The 19,854-nt window shown below is 52.0% G+C and overlaps 3 protein-coding genes across 4 annotated transcripts; 2 read left to right on the forward strand and 1 right to left on the reverse strand.

The window, feature by feature from the left end:
* Window positions 1-1,406: 1,406 nt before the first annotated feature.
* Window positions 1,407-3,827, forward strand: CDKN2D (cyclin-dependent kinase inhibitor 2D (p19, inhibits CDK4)). 2 transcript variants are annotated; one of them, XM_012729354.1, is made up of 3 exons: window positions 1,407-1,469; window positions 1,746-1,902; window positions 2,861-3,827. In XM_012729354.1, the coding sequence occupies exons 2-3, from the start codon at window positions 1,762-1,764 to the stop codon at window positions 3,218-3,220; spliced, it is 501 nt and encodes a 166-aa protein (XP_012584808.1). In that variant the 5' UTR covers window positions 1,407-1,469; window positions 1,746-1,761; the 3' UTR covers window positions 3,221-3,827. The 2 variants fall into 2 exon arrangements, with proteins under 2 accessions (XP_012584808.1, XP_004689086.1); XM_004689029.2 differs by lacking the exon at window positions 1,407-1,469 and having other exon boundaries at window positions 1,501-1,902.
* Window positions 3,828-4,283: 456 nt separating this feature from the next.
* On the forward strand, window positions 4,284-13,426 carry KRI1 (KRI1 homolog (S. cerevisiae)). Its single transcript, XM_012729767.1, has 19 exons — window positions 4,284-4,403; window positions 4,520-4,593; window positions 5,225-5,330; window positions 7,078-7,186; window positions 7,491-7,545; window positions 7,620-7,669; window positions 7,950-8,046; window positions 8,115-8,198; window positions 8,446-8,573; window positions 8,861-8,984; window positions 9,085-9,180; window positions 9,295-9,465; window positions 10,518-10,593; window positions 10,716-10,804; window positions 10,883-11,009; window positions 11,095-11,225; window positions 12,171-12,235; window positions 12,340-12,438; window positions 12,994-13,426. Exons 1-19 carry the CDS (start codon window positions 4,310-4,312, stop codon window positions 13,331-13,333), a joined length of 2,115 nt encoding a protein of 704 aa, XP_012585221.1. The 5' UTR covers window positions 4,284-4,309; the 3' UTR covers window positions 13,334-13,426.
* A 106-nt stretch (window positions 13,427-13,532) lies between these two features.
* Window positions 13,533-19,848, reverse strand: ATG4D (autophagy related 4D, cysteine peptidase). Its single transcript, XM_004689030.2, has 10 exons — window positions 19,525-19,848; window positions 18,930-19,013; window positions 18,675-18,848; window positions 18,162-18,438; window positions 18,023-18,087; window positions 15,763-15,893; window positions 14,929-15,007; window positions 14,779-14,855; window positions 14,577-14,696; window positions 13,533-14,100 (listed from the first exon to the last, which is right to left on the reverse strand). Exons 1-10 carry the CDS (start codon window positions 19,754-19,756, stop codon window positions 13,918-13,920), a joined length of 1,422 nt encoding a protein of 473 aa, XP_004689087.1. The 5' UTR covers window positions 19,757-19,848; the 3' UTR covers window positions 13,533-13,917.
* Between the last annotated feature and the right edge of the window lie 6 nt (window positions 19,849-19,854).

Consider the following 19,854-nt stretch of genomic DNA (forward strand, 5'->3'; position numbering starts at 1 on the left):
CCTTTCTCCTCCTCTCTACCTCACTCTTCCTGGGTACACCAACCATGCCTTCAACTCAAGACCTTTGCATCTGTAGTGCTCTCCACCTGGCTTTGACATCCTTTATCCCAGATCTCCATGGCTACTTTTCTCACCTTCAAGTCTCAAGTCAAATGTCATCTCCTCTGGGATGTCCTCCCTGAACTCTATCTCTTCCCTTGTCCCCATCTCTTTTCTCAGGTATAGACACAAAAACATTAATTCAAAAGGATACTTGAACCTCTATCCTTTCTGCAGCATTATTTAAAATAGGCAAAACATGGAAACAACCTAAATGCCTAAAAATAGATGCTTGGATTAAGAAGATGTGTATGAAGCAATCAAAAAGATAAAATAATGCCATTTTCAGCAACAAGGATGGAGCTAGGGCTCATGCTCAGTGGAATAAGTCAAAAGAAAAAGAAAAATATGGTTTCACTTATAGTAGGAATATAGGGGAACCAAATGAGGGACCAAGGGGGTAAAAATAATAACAGGAATGAAAACACAACTGGGCTCTATTCCCATGGCTTTCCTTTCCCAAGAGGTTATCTCTTACCCTGCTTTATCTGCTAAGGGTAGCTCTTATCACTCTGAAAAGATTTATTGTCTTCTCTACCCTACACAATAGACATCCACTAGGAGCCACCCAGTGTGTTCTCCAGCTGGGTGACCTACACAGTACTAGGCCTCTATAAGAGTCAAGACTCACCACAATTTCTTGGCCTCTAAGGCTGACCCACATGGCAGTTGTAGTGTGAACTTTCTTCCTTTCCCTTTTCATTTGCTGTGTCAGGGCTGGGTCAATCTGAACCAGGATGTGATTCTTTCCTCACCCTCTTTTAAAACGGCGCATAAGGTTACCTCAAACTATTTAGTTGTTTGAATGTGTGCTCCCCAGCGCCTGGATGGTACCTGCAAGGTGGGTGAACGAATGAAGTAAAGTTCAAGGCACAGTAACAAGTGCGTGCTTATCCGGTGACTGAATGGTGTAATCCGGGACTAGGCGGCGCCTAGTTCTGCTTCCCTTCCCTCCGTGAGTCCGAGGTCCGGGAGCAGCGTGAGTTATCCTGCTGTTGCCCTTTATCCCCAGGGTCAGTTAGTCCACTTTCCCGCCCGCATAACGAGTTTGAAAACCGAAAACCCCGCCATTGCCGGCGGCCCACCGGTCGCCAAGACTAGACCAATCCGCAGCGGTACCGCCCACGCCGACTTGCAAAACCGCTCCAGCGACGCGTGGCTATTGGCTGCGTCGGCCACGTGGGCGGGGCGCCGAAGGGTCGCGCGCGGGGCAACCCCGCTGGGCTACGAAGTAGCGAGTTCGTAAGAAAACAAATCCTCCGCGTTCGTGGGCGGGGCGTCGGGCGTTCTGGCCCCGCCCCCGGTCACTAGCTCGGCGGAGGCAGCGGCGCCGGCTTAGAATAGACTCCGCCCGTCGAGAAGGAGGGAGGGTGAGTTGGGGGGGTAGACCCGGCCCCCAAGGGGCGGGCGCCGGGCCGGGCCCTAAGGGCTGTGGAGGGTTGGGCCGGGCTCCCAGTCTGGCGACCTGCTTGGTGACAGGAGGTGAAACCTGCCGGAAGGGTGGGGGTCGCGTAGGAGCCCTGTTCTGACGAGCCAGGCCGAAAAACGCGCAAAGGCCGGGCGCGCCGCGGGAGCTCTGTACCCGCCTAGCTCTGGCTGGCTCCCCCGCACTGACCTCTCGGGGTTGGGGCTGGGGGGCTTCACAGGCAGCCAGTGTCCGACATGCTGCTGGAGGAGGCTAGCGCCGGCAACCGTCTGAGCGGGGCCGCGGCCCGGGGAGACGTGCAGGAGGTGCGCCGCCTTCTGCACCGAGAGCTGGTGCACCCGGACGCCCTGAACAGCTTCGGCAAGACGGCGCTGCAGGTGAGGCCCTACCGGCCTCCAGTGAGAGCGGGGCGGGAGGGTAAAGGGAATGGGATCTCACACCCCCTTTTCTCGTGTTTCTGTCGGTATCCGACTCGGGGTTCGGTCCTCCTTTTCTGGACTGACGTCCCTGATGTTCCCTTTCCTAAGTGGGTGGAAGATGCGGTTAAGTGGGGGTGGGGATGGAAGAGCGGTCCACCTTTCCTGGAAAATTCCTTGCTCTCGTGGGTGAGGGTGCACCTTCTTCGGACCCAGATTTTAGGGGATGGCCCTTGGGGCTTCTTTGGATGGAATGGGATCGCTGGAAGTCCATGCGTCCCCCTTCTGGGGGGATTCTTGAGGAGGATCTCCATTCGTAGGTGGTTTTTTGTTTTCTTTCTCAGATCCCTGATATATTAGGGAGGTCCCAATGGAAGCCCCTATCCTCTGGGTGGCATTTAAAGGGGATCGCGATTTCTTGAGATGCTCAAGTATCTTGGGGAGTGTCCCATTGTATGGGAGAGACTGTTCTTTGGAGAAGGGATTTCAAATTCCCTGGGCATCTTCTTTTCTTTGAGGGGGTTGTCAAGTTCTTTGGGGACAGTTCTCCTTGGGAGAGGACTATTTCCTGAAGGAGGCTTCATATTTCCTGGTGACTTACCATATCTTGAGGAGAAGGTGCCTTTGGTCGCTTGGGGAGCATCTTGAATTTCTTGAAAGCTTCCATTTGGTTCTTCTCTAGATGCTGTCTTATCCTCAGAAGGGTGATGGAGGGGTGGGGACTGTTCTCTGTTCACCTGAGGCCTCTTGGTTCTCAGACAAAAACACCTGCTTGGGGGGCATGTGTTCCCTGGGATTTCCCATTTTCTAGAGGATCTCTCTTTTGATGTCCTATATTCCCAAGTGACCTGTCTTCCCAGCGACCCTTTTTCCTGAACCTTCTCTTTTGGGAACCTGCTGACCCTCTGCCCCCACACAGGTCATGATGTTTGGCAGCCCCACCATTGCCTTGGAGCTCCTGAAGCAAGGTGCCAGCCCCAATGTGCAGGATGCCTCTGGCACCACCCCAGCCCATGATGCAGCCCGCACTGGATTCCTGGACACCCTGAGCATATTGGTAGAGCATGGTGCTGATGTCAACGCTCCTGATGGCACCGGTGCACTCCCCATCCATCTGGCAGTGAGGGAGGGCCACACAGCTGTGGTCAACTTCCTAGCAGCAGAATCTGATCTACATCACAGGGATGCCAGGGGGCTCACACCCCTGGATCTAGCTCAGAGGAGAGGGGCTCAGGATCTCATGGACATACTGCAGGGGCATACGGTGGCACCACTGTGACCTGGAGCCACTCACTGCCAGCAACAGGACCCAGCTGGGTATATGTCATAAGAGGAGGGATGAGCACTTCTCTCCTCACTCCTCTTGTTGGCTGTCAAAGGGGAGGGGCACCAGTTTGTGGCTTGTTGGTGTTGATTTCTGGGATGTGTGTGTTTGAGGCTCATTTCTCATTTGTTTTTTCTCACCCCTTTTGGTGTGTTAGTCTGAGAAGGGCTCCTGCAGGCAACAGCCACCTAAACGGTTAGGTTTTCTCCAGCCCCTGGGTGCTGGAGCTACAGATGGTGCCCAAGGGCAAAGTGTTCAAAGCCTCAGTTCCAGAGTGAGGTCATCGCTTCTAGGGCTCCTGGAACCTGGCGACCTTGACTGGCTGTACCGACAGAAACCTCAAGTGTGCGCACTGCTTTGAGCTGGGGAGAAAAGGGGGAGGTGAGGGGAGTGTTCCAAATGTGTAGATGGATAGTATGAGTTTATTCATATTTTGTTGGAAGGTTGTTTCCCAGTCTCTTGTACAGCGTTAAAAACTTCTATTTATTAAGCTTTATGGAAAAAGTCGTTGTGTGATAATTTAAAGTTTTACCCATTAAATTAAGACTTGTGCGTGATCACATCGCTGGTGCCCTCTGATTTTTGAGTCTGTAATGTTGGACACACGCGTCAACCTGGGATGCAGTGTGGGAGTGGGGGGAGGGGGGTCACAGATAGGGGAAGGGGAGAGAGTGGTAATTCCCAGGGCGTCAGGGGTGAGTGAGCTGGGTGGGGCAGCGGTTTACGCAGTCGGAACGGAAAGGAGGCAGGAAACCGCTAGTGGAGAAAGGGCCCCCAGATGTCAGCTGGGTGCCGGGAGCCCAGTGGGTGGGGGTGGGTGGGGAGTGGGTGGGCGGTGGCTGAAGCCTTTCCCCGCAGAGACGTGACTGGTGCGCAGGGACTGCGGTCACAGAGCGCAGCGGAGCACGAAAGGACCGGGGGCGGGATTTCAAGCAGCCTGGGAGGCTCCGCACCCTTTAAAAGTTTACGGTGGGCGGGACCAAGAGCTGTCCGCCTCTTTCCGGGCGTCCATTTTACGCGTGCGCAGTTGGTCGCGAAGCCGCCATGCCGGAGCCGCACGCGTCGTCTCCGCTGCGAGTCAACAAGGCGTTTGCTGCCCGGTACGGCCGCTACCGGGAGCGAGAGGAGCTGCAGCGGCGTGAGTGCAGGACGCATGCGCGAGGGGTAGCGGCGCTTGGTAGGCGGTGGGGAGGTGGGTTTTGATCTGGTCCTGAGGCTGATCCGAGGGTGGGGGTGCCCATCTGTTCCCCGCAGTGAAAGATCGCTACGGAGACCCGGATAGCAGCGGCGACTCCAGCTCCGAGTCTGACTCCAGCGACGAGCGCGTGGTGAATACCCCATCCGCACCCTGCCTCTTAGGGCAGCAAGTCCCCAGGCCGTCTCGCCCTCCTGGAACGCCCACATACACGCACCACACACTAATCCCATTAGGGACAGCAGCGCCCTTTTTATCGCTAAGGGATACCCAACCCCTCACCCCTTATTACCTCTGCCACAGAACCTTCCACCAGCCCATTCTGATGACTGGAGTTTGACCCCCCGCTGCCCCCCTTCCTCATCCCTAAGAGCCCCAAGAGTAACCACTTCTCAGTGTCTGGCGCCGAACTGGGACATCCCTCTACCACCTAGGGCACCCAGGCTTCTCTCCACATTAGTCCTGACCTAGCCGGTTTCACTTTGCAGTCCGTGCCCGCCTTTATCAACCCCATGTGTCCACCTGCCCTGATAATTCATCTCCTCTCTTGTACTTCTGCATGGCCCTTCCCTGCCCATCCCCTCCCCCTGTTTGATCCCCCACTCAGACCCAACCTTCCAACTTCCCTGTGATCTGCCTTTTCCCAGCCTTTTCCTCTACCCACATTCTCACTTCCTTTCAGCCCATGTACCCTTGTTGGTTACTGTCCCCATCATCTGCCCTGGGCAGGGTTCTCAACTGGTCTATTTCGGCTTCTGCCTTAGGAATTTGACCCTCAACAGGAGCGTGACTTTTATAGGACTCTCTCTTTGTTGAAGAAGAAGGATCCCCGCATTTATCAGAAAGATGCCACCTTCTATCAGAGAACAGGTTTGAGGCTCCTCCTCCCTGATACCCAGGTTCCTTTTAACCTTATAGATTGTTATGAATAGTGATTATTATTTTTGCAAGGGCTTTAATAAGTAAATGCTTACCAGTGCAACTGCTAAGAGAGGAGTCAAGACTGAAAAAAGGGCCAAGATGCAGCCCTCCCTGGTGGCACAACAGGTTAAAGCACTGCAGTGTGAGTTCAATCCCAGGCCAGGAAGCTGACCCACATGGCATGGCAGACTTCTCCTGATCCGTCAGCTGCTCCTCTCAGCAGTATATTTCAGTACATCTGCCTGGCTGCTTCCCATTCTGTCTATGCTAAATCCTCTCACCACCCACTACCCCTGCACTTTTGGCTTGTACCCCTCCTTCAGTATGCATAAATAAATCCAAAGAAAGAAAGAAAAATGGGGCCAAGCTAAGGGGGTCATTTCAGACTAAGGTCCATGGAAGGTAGCTTCAGCCTACTGTACTGAGGGCTGGGGTGCATAATGATGACGTGGAGTTGTACCAGCTTGGGATAAGAATCTGGATGCATACTCTGCATTCTCCAGCAGCCATTGACTGAGGGGCCTTGTAGGGGACATTTCAATGCCCAGGTGCTTGGCGCTCCCACTTTGTGTAGTTCCAATAATTGGAGGACAGTGCCCTCATTTACTGGCTGGTGCAGAAGTGCTAGATCTTATCCTTTGTGGCCATCTTGGGAAATAAGCAGCTATTTGATGATCTCCTGGCTGACTTACAAAATTATTGGGGCACAAAGGAAATTTCCCCATACCCTTCAGGGTTTTTCTAGACTGGCAAAAAAGTCAAATGAACATCAGACAAACTGATATGAGAAAAAGTAAAAAACAAAATTTAATCATCATAGTGTGTATGCCTCCTGTGTACATAGAAAGAGCCAACTTAACTGACTAACTATTTAGTGAATTGTTTTGTTTTGGGTAAAAAGTGCTTAATGATGTGTCTTAGATTATTACCTGTTGATGTTAATAATTGTGCATGGCATTGTTCAGAGTGTGACTTAATCACTGTATGATTAAACCTAGTTATTGCCAGGTAGTAGCAAATGTGGAGATTTGAAATCTCAGTCTTACCCTGCCACAGCTCTGTGGGAGTCTTTGTTGTTTTTTTGTTCAAGATTTTTATTTTTAGGGGCCTCCATGGTGGCACAAGGGGTTGAAGTGCAGCACTGTGAAGCTGCCCACAGCCACTGCAACATGAATTTGATCTCTGGCCAAGGAGGTGACCCACATGGCATGGCAGCCTTCTCCTGTCTCTCCTGCTGCTCCCCTCAGAAGTGTATTTCATTCAGTCTGCCTGTCTGTTCCCCATTCTGTTTCCAGTGAATCCTCTTGCCCTCTCCCCGCCACCTCTGGCCTGTACCCCAATTCTTGTGAATAAATCTTTTAAAAAAATTTATTTTTACTTATTTGTGCATACAAGAGCTGGGGTAGAGGCCATAAGTATGGGGGTGGTGTCTGAGAGGATTCACCAGAGACAGAATGGGATGCAGAACAGAGGGATTAATTGAAAAACACTGCTGAGGGGAGCAGTGGGGTAAGACAGGAGAGGTCCACCATGCCATGTGGGTCAGCTCCTTGGCTAGGATCTAACTCATGCTGCAGTGGCTGCAAATAGCTTGATAGTGCTGAGAGTTAACCCTAGGGAGGTCCCGCTGTGGGAGTCTTTGCCTGGGGAGTAAAGGGGGTTGTGGGTGACGGCAAGTGTCTCTGATGGCCCATAGCATCATCCTCGGAAAGTGAGGACGAGTCAGCAGCCAAGGCAAAGCAAAAGAAGGTGCAGCCCATGTACCTGAAGGACTACGAAAGAAAAGTTATTTTGGAGAAAGAAGGGTGAGAACCCTCTTCACTTACCCCCTCATCCTCGCCCAGGTCTCCCCATCCACTGTGTCCCGTCCCCGTCCCCCCCCCCTGGGCTTTGGACACAAGGAGTCAGTCTTAGGATTAGGTGTGGGCAAAAACTAGTGACTCACCAGAATTGAGGGAACTCCAGAGAGCAGGAGCCTGGGTGATCTGCCTGCACTCCAATACCCCCCTTTATGTCCCCCCCCCCATTACTGCTTTGAACAGCTCCCCACACCATGGGGACAGATGAGCCATAGGTATGTATCCTCAAGCCACATCCTTCCTTGTACAGCAAATATGTCGACGAGGAGAATTCAGACGGGGAGCCCTCCTGTCAGAGATTCCAGGTAGGTGGTGTGGATGCTAAGGGCGTGGCTAAGGGGCCCAGGGCAGGTTCTGAAGCCTGTGTCTCTCTCTTTAGCAGATTTCTTCAAAAAGTTATGTGGAAGAACAAAAACAGCTCAAGGAAAGGTGAGCCTGAGCCAGGCAGATAGCCAAGTGAACCGGAATCGAGGGTTGCAATCTAGATTGCAAAAGCCTGTGTTCAAATCCAATTTAGTGGCTGTATGCAATTGGGCAGGTCATTTGCCCTTTCCATGACTCAGTTTCCTTATCCACTAAATGGGCTTGAGAATGCTTTTCGTGTCCTAGCACCTCTCTGAGCTTGTCAGGAGAGCTCAGAACTTAGAAAAGGGACACTGGGGGAAGAGGAAGCCTGCCTGTCCTGAGGTTTGTTCCGTCGCTTGGGCAGCTTCCAGGCGTTCATGGAGGACAGTGAGGATGAAGACAGTGCCGGAGAAGGTGGCTCTGGCTTGCTGCAGAAACGAACTAAAACCAGGGAGGAGAAGGTGGGTGTCGGACCAAGGTGGGGTGGGGTTTGGTGCTCCCACAGACACTCAGCACTGGCTTCCACCAGGCGCAGGAGGATGCTGACTACGTGGAATGGCTGAAAGGGCAGAAGGAGATTCGAAACTCAAACACTCATACGCTGGAAGAACTAGTGAGTCCTTGCACTGTTGCCCTTTCCGCCTCCATCCAACCTTTTTCCAGAAGTGGACCCTTGAGGGGGTTGCCAAGCGCCTGTGCCTCTCTGGGCCTCAGTTTCTATGTCTGTGATGTGGGGGTATTACTTTATTAGCTAGCCATCTATGGGGTTTCAGTTACTTAGGTCTACTTGGTGCCCACTTTCACCCACCTGCCCATTCCCTAAGTCCCTGATTTGGGACTGCTCTCTCCCTCACTCCCAGACCCACCTCAAGGAATATTGGAACAACCCAGAGCTGGATGAAGGAGAGCAGTTTCTGCGAGATTATATCCTCAACAAACGCTATGAGGAGGAGGAGGGAGATGAGGAAGAAGAAGATCAGGAGGAAGGGTAAGCAGCCATGTCCCCTGGGGCCAGAAGGCAAACAGTACTGGGCATTAATTTCTTTTACACAAATGGTGGAGTTTGTCCATTCCTAGTGAAACTCCTTAGGTGTTGGCCCTGGAGCCAGGTGGCACTAGTTCAAATCCTGGCCCAGCTGTTCGTCTTTTCTCATCTGTAAAATGGGCTAACAACACCCTACTTTAGGGTTATTTTGAAGATTGAGTTAATTCAGCTGATAAAACGATAGTGCAGGATCTCAGTTGACCCCTATTCCATTCCATCTTGTTCCTCAGGGTCCCCAGTCCTGTCCAGTTGGCTGTGGAAGACTCCTCAGATGAAGGGGAGCTATTTCTGAAGAAGCAAGAGGACTTTGAGCACAAGTACAACTTCCGCTTTGAGGAGCCAGACTCTGCTTTGGTGTGTGGCCAGAGCCAGGGATGGGGAGGACCTGGCCCCAAGCCCAGACTGGAGAACCCAGAATCATCTCTTCGCCCTTCTGTATTCCTGATGCCCACAGGTCAAGACCTACCCTCGGAGCATCGCGTCCTCTGTGCGCCGCAAGGATGAGCGCAGAAAAGAGAAGAGGGAGGAGACCCGGGAGCGAAAGAAGAGGGTGAGTGTGGGCAGCTTGCTGAGGAGGGGCCTCACCCTGCTGGGAGCACTCTCACCTTTCTTATACTACCCCTCCCCCACCAACAGTTCCCCTCTTACCTACTGCTGCCCGCAGGAGAAAGTGAAGAAGCAGGAGGAACTCAAGCAGCTGAAGAACCTGAAGAGGAAGGAGATTCTAGCCAAGTTGGAGAGGCTGCGGCAGGTCACAGGCAATGAGACGCTGGGCTTTGAGGAGCGGGACCTTGAGGATGACTTTGACCCGGCCCAGCATGACCAGCTCATGCAGGTGTGTGCACATACCCAGGTGCTAGGGAGCATGGCTCTGGAGTGTAGTCCCTGACTGTGGCCTCAGAGGAGGCAACTGACTTCTGATCCTATTTCCCTTCTGTGAAATGGGTCCAGCCACACACATACCTCTGGGCTATTGTGAGAATGGCTTGTAGGGAATGCACATAAAAGTTTAGTTAGTAAGTGCTCAAGAAATGGCAGGTTGTTGTATCTCCTTTTGATTCATTTACTGAGCTGCTATGGTTATTTTGCATTTGAGGGAACATGGCATCAGGTGTTGAGGTCCCAGTGGGAACAAATAGGAGTAGTAAGGGAAACCTCAGGAGACCAAAAGCAGCCTCTCATCAAGCCTGGGAGGTTAGGCTAGGAGACAGGATTCCTAGGTGGGTCAGGTAAAAATTGATTGGTTGGGTGTTGGATAGCTGGAGTTCAGCCTTCACTTTCTAGAACTTTCTAGCACTGAGCTTCAGCTCTCAATAGGATGGAGGTAGTTTCTATATCTCGGGATGGTTGTAAGAATTCAGCAAGATACAGCCCATGTTGAGCAAATAGTAGATGCTTAATAAATGACATAGTATATAGTATATTCCTTTACCAAGGCTCCAGTGGGTGGTAGGGTTCCAGCAAGGAGCCATCATGGTCTCAGCCCTTTTGGCTGAGGAGGGACGGGGCAGTAATGTGGTCACACCAGGGGAGACTGGGTCTTAAAGAAGTCTCCTACCTGATTTGTCAGGGTTGGTGGGGAGTATGTCGCGGAAATAAGATCTGAGGCCCAAGTAGCAATTATTTAAGGTGAAAGAAGACCTAGACAGTTTGCAGAGGCCTGCAAAGTTCTGGGGGGAAAGAAAAACTGTGGGTTTGTGGAACAGAATGGCAGGTGCTGTGTGTGTGCATGCACACACAAGCTTATATATATATAGAAAGTCGGGTGTGGAGGAACCTGGACAGCAGGTTTCCTCTGAGAAGCTTGGTCTTGGGAGGGCAATGAGGAGCCATGCAAGGAGTAAAGCTCTTTACTAGGCCCTGCTGACCTGGTTCTCAATCCTGCAGAAGTGTTTTGGGGATGAGTACTATGGCACCATGGAGGAGGAGAAGCCACAGTTTGAGAAAGAGGAAGGACTTGAAGGTAAGCCATGCCAGTACAGGGGAAGGAGTCAGGTAGTGGAGGAGAGACTGGGTCTGAAGCGTAAAGTTCCAGCCTGACCTCCGCCTGGCTCACCTGGGCTTGTCTATTCTCTCTCAAACCAGATGACTGGAACTGGGACACGTGGGCTGGGCCAGAGCAGGGTGGTGCTTGGAGCCAGCAGGAGCTACACTGTGAGGACCCAGACTTTAATGTAGGTGCTAAGGGTTGAGGGGGCTTGTCATGTGGTACTGGGACCCCGAGGGCTGACCTAACCTGCAGATTCCGGCAGATGGATGCTGATTACAATCCCAGCCAACAGCGGAAAAAGCAACGTGAGGCCCCCTTGACAGGGAAGAAGAAACGCAAGTCGCCCTTTGCCTCAGCCGTGGGGCAGGAAAAGCCTGTTTTCGACCCTGGTGAGGCATTGGAAATGGTTCCTGGGTTGGCAGGGGCTCCACAGGCTTAGCATACCCCAGCAGCCTGGTTCTCTCCCTTGAGCAGGAGACAGAACTTTTGAAGAGTACCTGGATGAGTATTACCGGCTGGACTATGAGGACATCATTGATGATCTGCCCTGTCGCTTCAAGTACCGAAGTGTGGTGCCCTGTGACTTTGGGCTGAGCACTGAGGAGGTAGGGCGCTGCCAGTCAGCAGACAGTGGGATACGGGGTGGAGTGGAGGTACCAGTAAATGAGAGTGGCTAGGCAGTAAGTGCTGTGTCATGGCTAGACAGGGAGCTGCAAACAGTGCTTTATCTACAGTATCTCTCCATAATAAACTTTCAGTTCTGTTACACTCTGCAGCATGGTGACCATTCAGACTAAGTGGGCTTTGGTATCAGATGACCCAAGTTAAAGCCCTGACTCAGCCAGTCACCAGCTGTGTGACCTTGCTATGATTTAAGCCTATGTGCCTGAGTTTCCCCATTTGTAAAATGGGCATAACAACAACCCCGTCTATTATCTCATGGCTGAAAGGAATGTAGGAAACTACACTTGTCTCTGGTGGATACTTGGCTATTAATGATTATTAAAAGTAGCCAGTGTTTATTGAGCTTTACCAACTATGTCTATTCAGTCCTCCTGATAGAGAAGCCACAGAAAGACAAAGCCAGTCTGCATGGGCAGCAGCTGACACCTGATAGGGTCTGCAGAAAGCAGCCCTGGCCTGAGAGCCCCCCAGTGCAGGATAAAGGGACCCCTGTGTCATCCAGCCAGAGGAGGTTCTGAGGGATGCCTACCTTATACATGAGGAAAATGAGGCGTGAAGGCAGCTGCCTGGTTTGAAGTTGGGTCTCATCTGCAATTAGCAAACACCATCATTGGCATAGAGACCATTTCCCTGTTTAGAGGTTTCTGGGGCCACGGTCATGGGTGAGAACTCTGTGGAGTTCATGAGCCCAAACGACTCTGAAATCAGCCACAGAAGACAGAGAGGCATCTGCCTAAATCACTTCTCTCCTGCTATTATGGCATCCCTGCCAGGTAGCTCTAGTATCATCCTGTTTTGACCAATGAGGTGAAGTCAGGGCCCCCCAGGACTCACACAGCAGGGTCCCAACCTCCCTTTCCTTGCAGATCCTTGCTGCCGATGACAAGGAGCTGAACCGGTGGTGCTCCCTGAAAAAAACCTGCATGTACAGGTGATAGGGTGGGGCTGGGCGGGGTGCCCCGAGAGGGGAGCTGGTGGACAGACCTGGGCACTCCTAGAGCACCAGCCACAGTTGTGCTTACTGGGCTGCTGCAGGTCAGAGCAGGAGGAGCTACAGGACAAGAGGGCATACAGCCAGAAGGCCCGGAACTCATGGAAGAAGAGGCAGATCTTCAAGTCACTCTGCCCAGAGGAGTGAGTATCTCCAGCTGGGGGAAGTGGGGACTCAAATTTGAGTCTTGCCATGACTGAGAATAGGGCTCCCTCATTGAGACATGGGTTCAGATTTTGGCTGGGCTGACTCTGAGATGATGGGCAAGTTATTTTCCCTCTCTTCACCTTTTTCCTCACTATAAATGGCTTATTTCTAGGATTAAAATGAGTTAATTTATGTTACTTAGAAAAGTAAATGCTGTATAGGTATTAGATATTGCTAGTTATAATTATTTCCTGATCTATAAAGATGGGGTGAAAAAAGCTCACCGAGTTAATTTGAAGCCGAAATGAATTGATTTATGTGAGTAGTTTAGTGGGAGTCCCAGGCATTAATAGAATTTATAGTGACATAGTCCAGCCTCAGGATTTAGTAGGATGATCCTAGTTTTGGTGTCAGATTTGGGTTTCAATCTGAGGCTCCCAAATTGCTCTATTGTCACTTCTCCGAACCGTTCCTCATCTGTAAAATGGGGGACATGTACTTAGGAACAAACCTAAATGTGATAAGCTAAGCCCTGACTTTTCCTCTTCCAGGACGGAGACATCAAGGGAAGCCACAGAGAAGCCACAGAAAGACAAAGCCAGTCTGCATGGGCAGCAGCTGACACCTGATAGGGTCTGCAGAAAGCAGCCCTGGCCTGAGAGCCCCCCAGTGCAGGATAAAGGGACCCCTGTGTCATCCAGCCAGAAGCCAGCCTCCCAGAAGCGGAGGAGGGGCAAGAAGGCCCGTCTTCTGGGCCCCACAGTGACGCTTGCTGGTCATGAGTTCAGCCGTCAGAGACTGCAGGCCTTTGGCCTCAACCCCAAACGGCTACACTTCCGCCAGTTGGGCCAACAACGGAAGAAGCAGCAGGGGCTCAAGAACGCGCCCTAAATTCAGCAGACACCCTGGGTCCCACTCCACCACCAATCAAGTCCCTGATTGCATCACTCTTCTGGTTGAAAGTACAGACCTTCTGTCTACCTATGGGCTAGGGAGTCTTTTACCAGCTCATGCAGAACTGAGGCCTACTGAATACGTAGAGACAGGCTGGAGATCATTCCTCAAATGCTGGGCTCAGCCACAGCCACTGTCAAGTCAAACGGCTTTATTAGTCCCCAGTGGCCTTAGTTTCCTGGCACCACCAGCCCTTGGCAGAACAGGAGCCCCAGGACCAATGAGGGGCACAGGCAGTCCAGTGCAAACTACAGTACTTGAGTCATGCCCTGAGTGGGTGCTCAGAAGCTTGCGCTCCTTCCCTGCCCTGTGAGGTGGGCAGCAGCCCAGTTGATGGGAGGCAGGCCTATAGCCTCTGCTCTTGGCCAAATGGCCCCTGCCCAAAGTTCTGGACTGTTCTCAGCTGCACTTGTCAAGGGGGTGAGAATGGGAAGTCCCATCACCACCAAAGTTCAAGTTCCCATACCCAGTGTGACATAAATAAAAAAATAGTGTCGCATCTTCTCCCCCATCCCCTCCCTTTATAAAAACACAAAGTCCTCAGAGCTTGGGCGCTTGGCTTTCAGTAGTCGCCCAGTGCGAGGCAGCCGCAGTGTTGGCTGGGAGAGCTGGGAACAGAGGTCATCCAGGCTGTGGTCCTGAGCATGGCCCTCGGCCAGGGTGAACATGGGGTACCGCTCTGAGGTGGATGAAGAGCTGAGGACCTGATGGGAGGAGGGAAAGTAATCAACCCCAAACATAGTAGCCAAGTAATTCTGTAGGTCTAACTATCCAAATAGGCTATTAGGTGCTTCCTGTATGCAGATCCTATCCCTCGGGGCAGTTAGCTAGGCCAGTCAGCACCCAACATTCCCTAGGTGGTGCAGTGAAGTACATCTTACCTGGCAGGGCCAATGAAAGGCAATCCTAGGATTTTTGCTCCATTTGTGGGGTGGGTGTGAGCGACAGGGGCTCCCCTTTCATTGAACTGGGAGGTAGGTGGTCAGAGATGCCTCCTAGATGTAGCTGTCCCCCTCATGTCAGCAAAGCATTTTATGCCCCATCTTTGTATAAGTTACAACTGGGCTTGTGGGAAGAAGCCTGGAGCGGCCTCCCCAAGCCTGTTGAATTCAAGATCTCTGTTGCTGTCCCAGCCCTACTTGTACTTTGCCTCCCACCCTCTACCACTCTTCTTGCTCACCCTGGTCAGCTCTGAGCAAAGTGTCTCAAATTCCTTCCTGTCTCCAGCGTAGAACCCCACAGTACAGCTTGGGTCCATCTTGGCAAAGGCCATCTTGCGGGGTGAGGTGCAGTGGAAGGACTGTGGCAAACACACAAGGGAAGATCAGGGGGCCCTGATTCCTTCCCATGCCCCCAACCTCACCCTGGGAATCCCAGCTCACCTCTAAGGGGAAGTCAGCCTGGCTGACGTCCACAGTGGGCTGGCAGTAGTGAGGGTCCAGGTAGAGCAGGAAATCATCTGCAGGGGAGAAGGCATAAGTGGGGGCTGGGGAAGCTAAAGGGGTAGGTAGAGCAGGATGGGGTGAGCTTACCTTGGTAGCCAATGAAGTACAGAGAGTGTCGTGGCTTGCCCCCAATGATACCCAGGCATAGCTCTGAACGCAGGAGCTCCTGTAAAGAGGGAAAGCAGGCTATGGTGAAGACTTGGGGTAGGTGCTGTCAGGCGTCCTCAACAAATACCAGTGCCCAAAATGTGGAACCCATTGCTGGGCTCTAGGGGGCCAGAAGTGACCAGGATAGACAAAACCACCACCCTCTAGCTGATGTGGAAGGCAACGAGATGAGGTCATATGTCAGGAGTAAACACTACAGATAAGAACAAAGGAGGGGAGGGGGCTTTTTGATTTTTAATTAGGGGTGTCAGGGAAGGCCTTGCTGAGTTGGCATTTCAGCACTCCTTTCAGGGAGAGCACTCTAAGTGCAAGTGCAAAGACCCCGAAGTCATTTTGTTCTGAGAACAGTAAGACAGTCCATGTGGCTAGAACAGAGCAAGGAGAAAAGGGGGCAGATGAAGTCAAGAAAGCTCTTGTGGGAAGAGCTTTCACCAGGGAAGGGCTTTCTAGCCTGTGCAATCGTGCTAGCATCTGGCAACTTAGTTTTGGTTCTTTTAGAGCCCAAGTTACAACGCTATTCCCTGGTGACAATTTTGGTTCCAAAGCTAACATTTCCCTGTGCTCCCACAGGCACAGATTTTGCCTGTCCAGTTTACCTCTGTACCCCATCAGCTGACTACTTGGAACACAGGTGTACTGTAACTATGGAATAAACAGATGAAGGGATGAGGAAGCATTAACAGCATCCATAGCCCAAACTGAAAACAGCCTACTGCATTCCTACAGAGGTCCAGTGGGCCTGGCAGAACCTACCTTTACACAGGGCACGTACACAGGGTTAAGAGTCTCACCACCCAGTCTCACAGGCACCAGGATGACCACAGACTTCCACTCAGCTGAGGGGTCTGACTTGGTCACCAGGCGAGCCACGTCTGCTTTGTACACTGAAACAACAAGGTAGCCAATCCCTCAATGGCCTCTTAAGCCCCAGAGTACAGCCCTAAAACCCCAAGAGCCCAACCATGCCTGTGCAGCCACTCCAGGTTAACATTCCATTGACTATAGAGGACATCTTTCCTGTGTCCCCATATTCCCCTAGACAGTCCCAGGACCTCTACACAGACATCTTTTCACAGAGAAGGAACTGAGGCCAAGATCTGAACAAAGAACATAAAGCCAGGGGACTCGGTGGTGCAGGGATTAAAGTCTCAACAACAAAATCAAGCTATTGAGAGCCACTGCACTGGAGTTCGCTCCCATGCCAGGGAGCTAACCCACATGGCACAGCAGACCTCTCCTATCTCGCACGCTGCTCCCCTCAAAAGTATATCTCAGTAACTGGTTGGCCTGTTCTGCTCCCTATTATGTCTCTGGTAAATCCTCTCACCCCACCCCCATACCTCTGGACTCCACCCCAGATCTTGAATGCATAAATAAAATAAATATTAACAACAACAACAACATAAATCCTGGAAGAGATGGAGCACCTTTCTAATCCCAGGCCTTACTAGGCCTCACTGACTTAGTACCTTGGCACCCCTCAACCAAGCATCTCCTCTCAAGTCCTGCCTGCTGACTTTTCTTTCTTCTAAAATATTTATTTATTTACATATACAGAACTGGAATACAGGCCAGAGGTGCAGGGGCAGTGGATTCACCAGAGTCAGAGTGGGGAACAGAAAAGGCAGATCTACGAAGTACACTGCTGAGGGGAGCAGCGGGCGGGTCAGGAGAGGTCTGCCGCGCCATGTGGATCTCCTCCAGGGCAGGCGGGGAAAAAACTCATGCGGAAGTCAGGAGAGGTCTGTTGTGCCATGTGGGTCAGCTCCCTCGCAGGGATCAAACTTGCATTGAAATGGATGCAGCTAGCTTCGCAATGCTGTGCTTTAACCCGTTGTGCCACCAGGGAAGGCCCTACTGACTTTTCTGACTTCAGAGAAGTATATTCAACCCTTTCTGCACACATGGCAGAAACATGTTTATTCATATTCCCCCTCCTCAAATTCACATGTTGAAACCTAACCTTCAAGGTGATGGCATTAAGAAGTGCAATCTTTAGGAGCTGATGAGGTCTGAGGATGGAGCCCTTATGAATGTGAGGGATCAGTGCCCCCATATGAGACCCTAAAGAGTATTCTTGTCCTTCCACCATGTAAGGACACAGCAAAATGAATGGGGAAGTGGGCCCCCGCCAGTCTGCTGGTTTGAACTTTTTTTTTGAAGAACTGGGGCACTGACTTGTGGGGGGTGAGAGAATTCACCAGAGAGAAGCAGAACTGGTGGACAAACCAAAACACACTGAGGGGAGCAGCAGGTGGACCAGGAGAGGTCTGCTATGTCATGCAGATCACCTCCCTGGCAGGGGTTTGAACTCATGCTGCAGTGGCTGTGGATAACTTCATAGTACTGTGCTATTTAACCCATTGTGCCACTGGGGAGGACCCCAGTTTGAACTTTCTAGCCTCAGGACTGTGAAAAGTAAATTCCTATCATTTATAAGTTACCTCATCTCTGGTATTTTTGTAATAGTAGCCAAAAAATATTAAGACAAAGACTCTTTGTGAAAACAGAACCTGGCCATAGACACCAATAACTTTTGCATAAAAATTTAGATTTTCATTAGATTGTCTAATACCAATGTGTAGAAGCTCCTATTAATTAAGACTAAGTTGATTTGGGGAAGGCAGTAGGAATAATAATATTTAGTGAACACCCCCTATAGGACAAGCACTGTTCTAGGATTTTACTTATATTATTGACTCATTTAATCCTAATGACAACTCTATGAGGCTGAGAGCAGACTTTCACACATGTTAAAATTTTTTGCACAGTAAGAATGAACTCAACCTGCGAGAAGGAAATCCTTAAGTATTTTATTCTTGATAAGCCCGATTCTTCCTCTCCTGGTTTCAGGGGAATGGACAGATCATAGACACCTCCCACTATGTGGAGCCTTAAGTCCTATCCAAGGGTCCCTCTGCCCCAGAATGTGCTTCAGCTCTAAGGACCAGAGAGCTGAAGTAGTGACTGGCTCAGGGTGAGAACTCTGTGACCTTGGTTTTCAGCCCCTTACCTGTACAGTCCTGAGAAACATACACTACCAGGCGGGTGACCTCTGAGCTGCTTTCCACAGCTTTCCTGGAAATGAGAGGAAAGAGACTGAGTTTCTGCACGTACTCTTTGCTTTCCACGTCCCTCGCAGCAGTCCTCACCTGAGTATATGTGCCACCAGAGATGGCCCATACCAGTCACCTGCCTTCTTGCCTGAGCTTTGCCCAAGCTCTACCAGTCGATGTAGGCCAAAGGGGGCCTGAGGATGGTCAGCGAACCAGGATACAATCTGCCGATGCCGGTGTTCCTGCTCCAGTTCGGGGGCACCCTGGGCCCAGTGCGAGGGCATCCAGCGGGCTGGCCCATGGTGTCGGTTGGAAGAGGCCAACCCTGATGGTTCAGGGGGGCCGGGGCCTATGCCCTCTGTCCATCTCCAGTCTGGTGGGGATGGAGTAGAGTCAAATGATGCCAGGGTGTGGAGGACATGTTCTGATTTATTCATGCTTTACACACAATTCTAATGCTCCCAACACCACTATGTTTAACTGCAATTTTCATGTTCCTGAAACTTTTAAACAACACTCCCTGCCAAAATTTAGTTGACACACAATTCAAGCAAGACTTCAAACTCAGATTGTTATCTGAGTGTGTACTCAGCACATTCCACTGCTCACCTCTGGGTAGCAAATGCAGCAGCAGGCCCTGGGCCAGCATCATCTGCCCGCTGCGTAACATACATCCCCAGCCACAGTCTGAGGTCAGGCAGCCCCCAGCAAGGGGTGGGAAGTCCCGACGGTAAGTGAGCCACAGGCGAGACACAAAGTCACGCTGGAAACGTTGGATGTCACCTAGGAAAGTCAGCCTGTCAGCTGCCACCATGGCCATCCTGTTGGGCCTCCACCAGCCTTTCCCCTAGATTATCAGCTCACCCTCGCCTTCAAACCGGTAGCGACGGCCACAGAGGTGGACACTGGAGATCTTACTAAAACTGGTCCGGCTTTTGACTGCCCAACCTGTGAAGATGTGGGACAGTGCCCAGCGAGATGAAGCAGTTGCTTGACAGCTACAGCACTCCTGTTCCCCTTCGTGACTATCCTAGTTCCCAGCTCAGGGAAACTCCGTGGAATTGCTGTCCCTCAGATGGAGCCCCAGGGCCCCTAGTAATAGCCACAGGAGTGCCTGCCATCTGGAAGAGTTGGAGCAGTTTTGATTGTTGTACTCATTTTGCAGAGGGGGAGGGGGTGGTAGGGAGGCACACAGAAGCAAAAAAAACTTTGCCTAAGGTCGCAAAGGGAACGGAAGGGACTTGTAAATACATTGCCCGTTGAACCTGCCGATGGTCAGCCAAGGGCAGGGCAGTGCAGGGCGGGGAACCCACCGGTGACTCACGGGAGAATAAATGGTGGTATGCTCGAAGGGCAGGGTCTGGTCCTCTGACTACACGGACTCCCACAACCCTTGGCAGGCCGAAGCCGTGGCTCCCTCCCACCCCAGAACCTAGGCCCCCGCCCGCCCCCTCCTCACCGTACTTCACGTTGTTCCAGGCTGTCAGGAACTTCGCCTTAAACTTGTCCACTTCGTCTGGTTCCCCGGGTGAGGCCCCGGGCGAGCCAAGAGCGGGGCCGCTGGCTCCCGAAGGCCCCAGGCCGTTGGGGTCCGGGACTCGGGAGCCCCGCGGCCTGCGGCCCTCGGGGCGGCGCGCGTCCTCCGGGCTCCCGCTCCGGTACTGCGAGGCGGCCGGCGACACGGAGTTCATGGACGCGCTGGGAGGGCAGACCGCGGCCCGGGTAGGGGCCGCGCGCGAGGCCCCAGAGGGCCAGGTCGCGGGCGCCGAGGATGGCGCTACTTGGCCCC

The sequence above is a fragment of the Condylura cristata genome, unplaced genomic scaffold (genome assembly GCF_000260355.1).
Source record: "Condylura cristata isolate star-nosed mole 26May11 unplaced genomic scaffold, ConCri1.0 scaffold00025, whole genome shotgun sequence".
Lineage (NCBI taxonomy): Eukaryota > Metazoa > Chordata > Mammalia > Eulipotyphla > Talpidae > Condylura > Condylura cristata.

What these genes read in the sequence shown, in the direction of transcription:
- CDKN2D (XM_012729354.1), top strand. Translation starts at nt 1,762, where the DNA reads ATGCTGCTGGAGGAGGCTAGCGCCGGCAACCGTCTGAGCGGGGCCGCG. An exon ending in TCGGCAAGACGGCGCTGCAG is followed by an intron (nt 1,903 to 2,860) that starts GTGAGGCCCTAC and finishes GCCCCCACACAG; the next exon opens with GTCATGATGTTTGGCAGCCC.
- KRI1 (XM_012729767.1), top strand. Translation starts at nt 4,310, where the DNA reads ATGCCGGAGCCGCACGCGTCGTCTCCGCTGCGAGTCAACAAGGCGTTT. An exon ending in ACTCCAGCGACGAGCGCGTG is followed by an intron (nt 4,594 to 5,224) that starts GTGAATACCCCA and finishes CTTCTGCCTTAG; the next exon opens with GAATTTGACCCTCAACAGGA. An exon ending in AAAAAAACCTGCATGTACAG is followed by an intron (nt 12,236 to 12,339) that starts GTGATAGGGTGG and finishes GGGCTGCTGCAG; the next exon opens with GTCAGAGCAGGAGGAGCTAC.
- ATG4D (XM_004689030.2), bottom strand. Translation starts at nt 19,756, where the DNA reads ATGAACTCCGTGTCGCCGGCCGCCTCGCAGTACCGGAGCGGGAGCCCG. An exon ending in CTGGAACAACGTGAAGTACG is followed by an intron (nt 19,014 to 19,524) that starts GTGAGGAGGGGG and finishes ACATCTTCACAG; the next exon opens with GTTGGGCAGTCAAAAGCCGG. An exon ending in TGTTTCTCAGGACTGTACAG is followed by an intron (nt 15,894 to 18,022) that starts GTAAGGGGCTGA and finishes TTGTTGTTTCAG; the next exon opens with TGTACAAAGCAGACGTGGCT.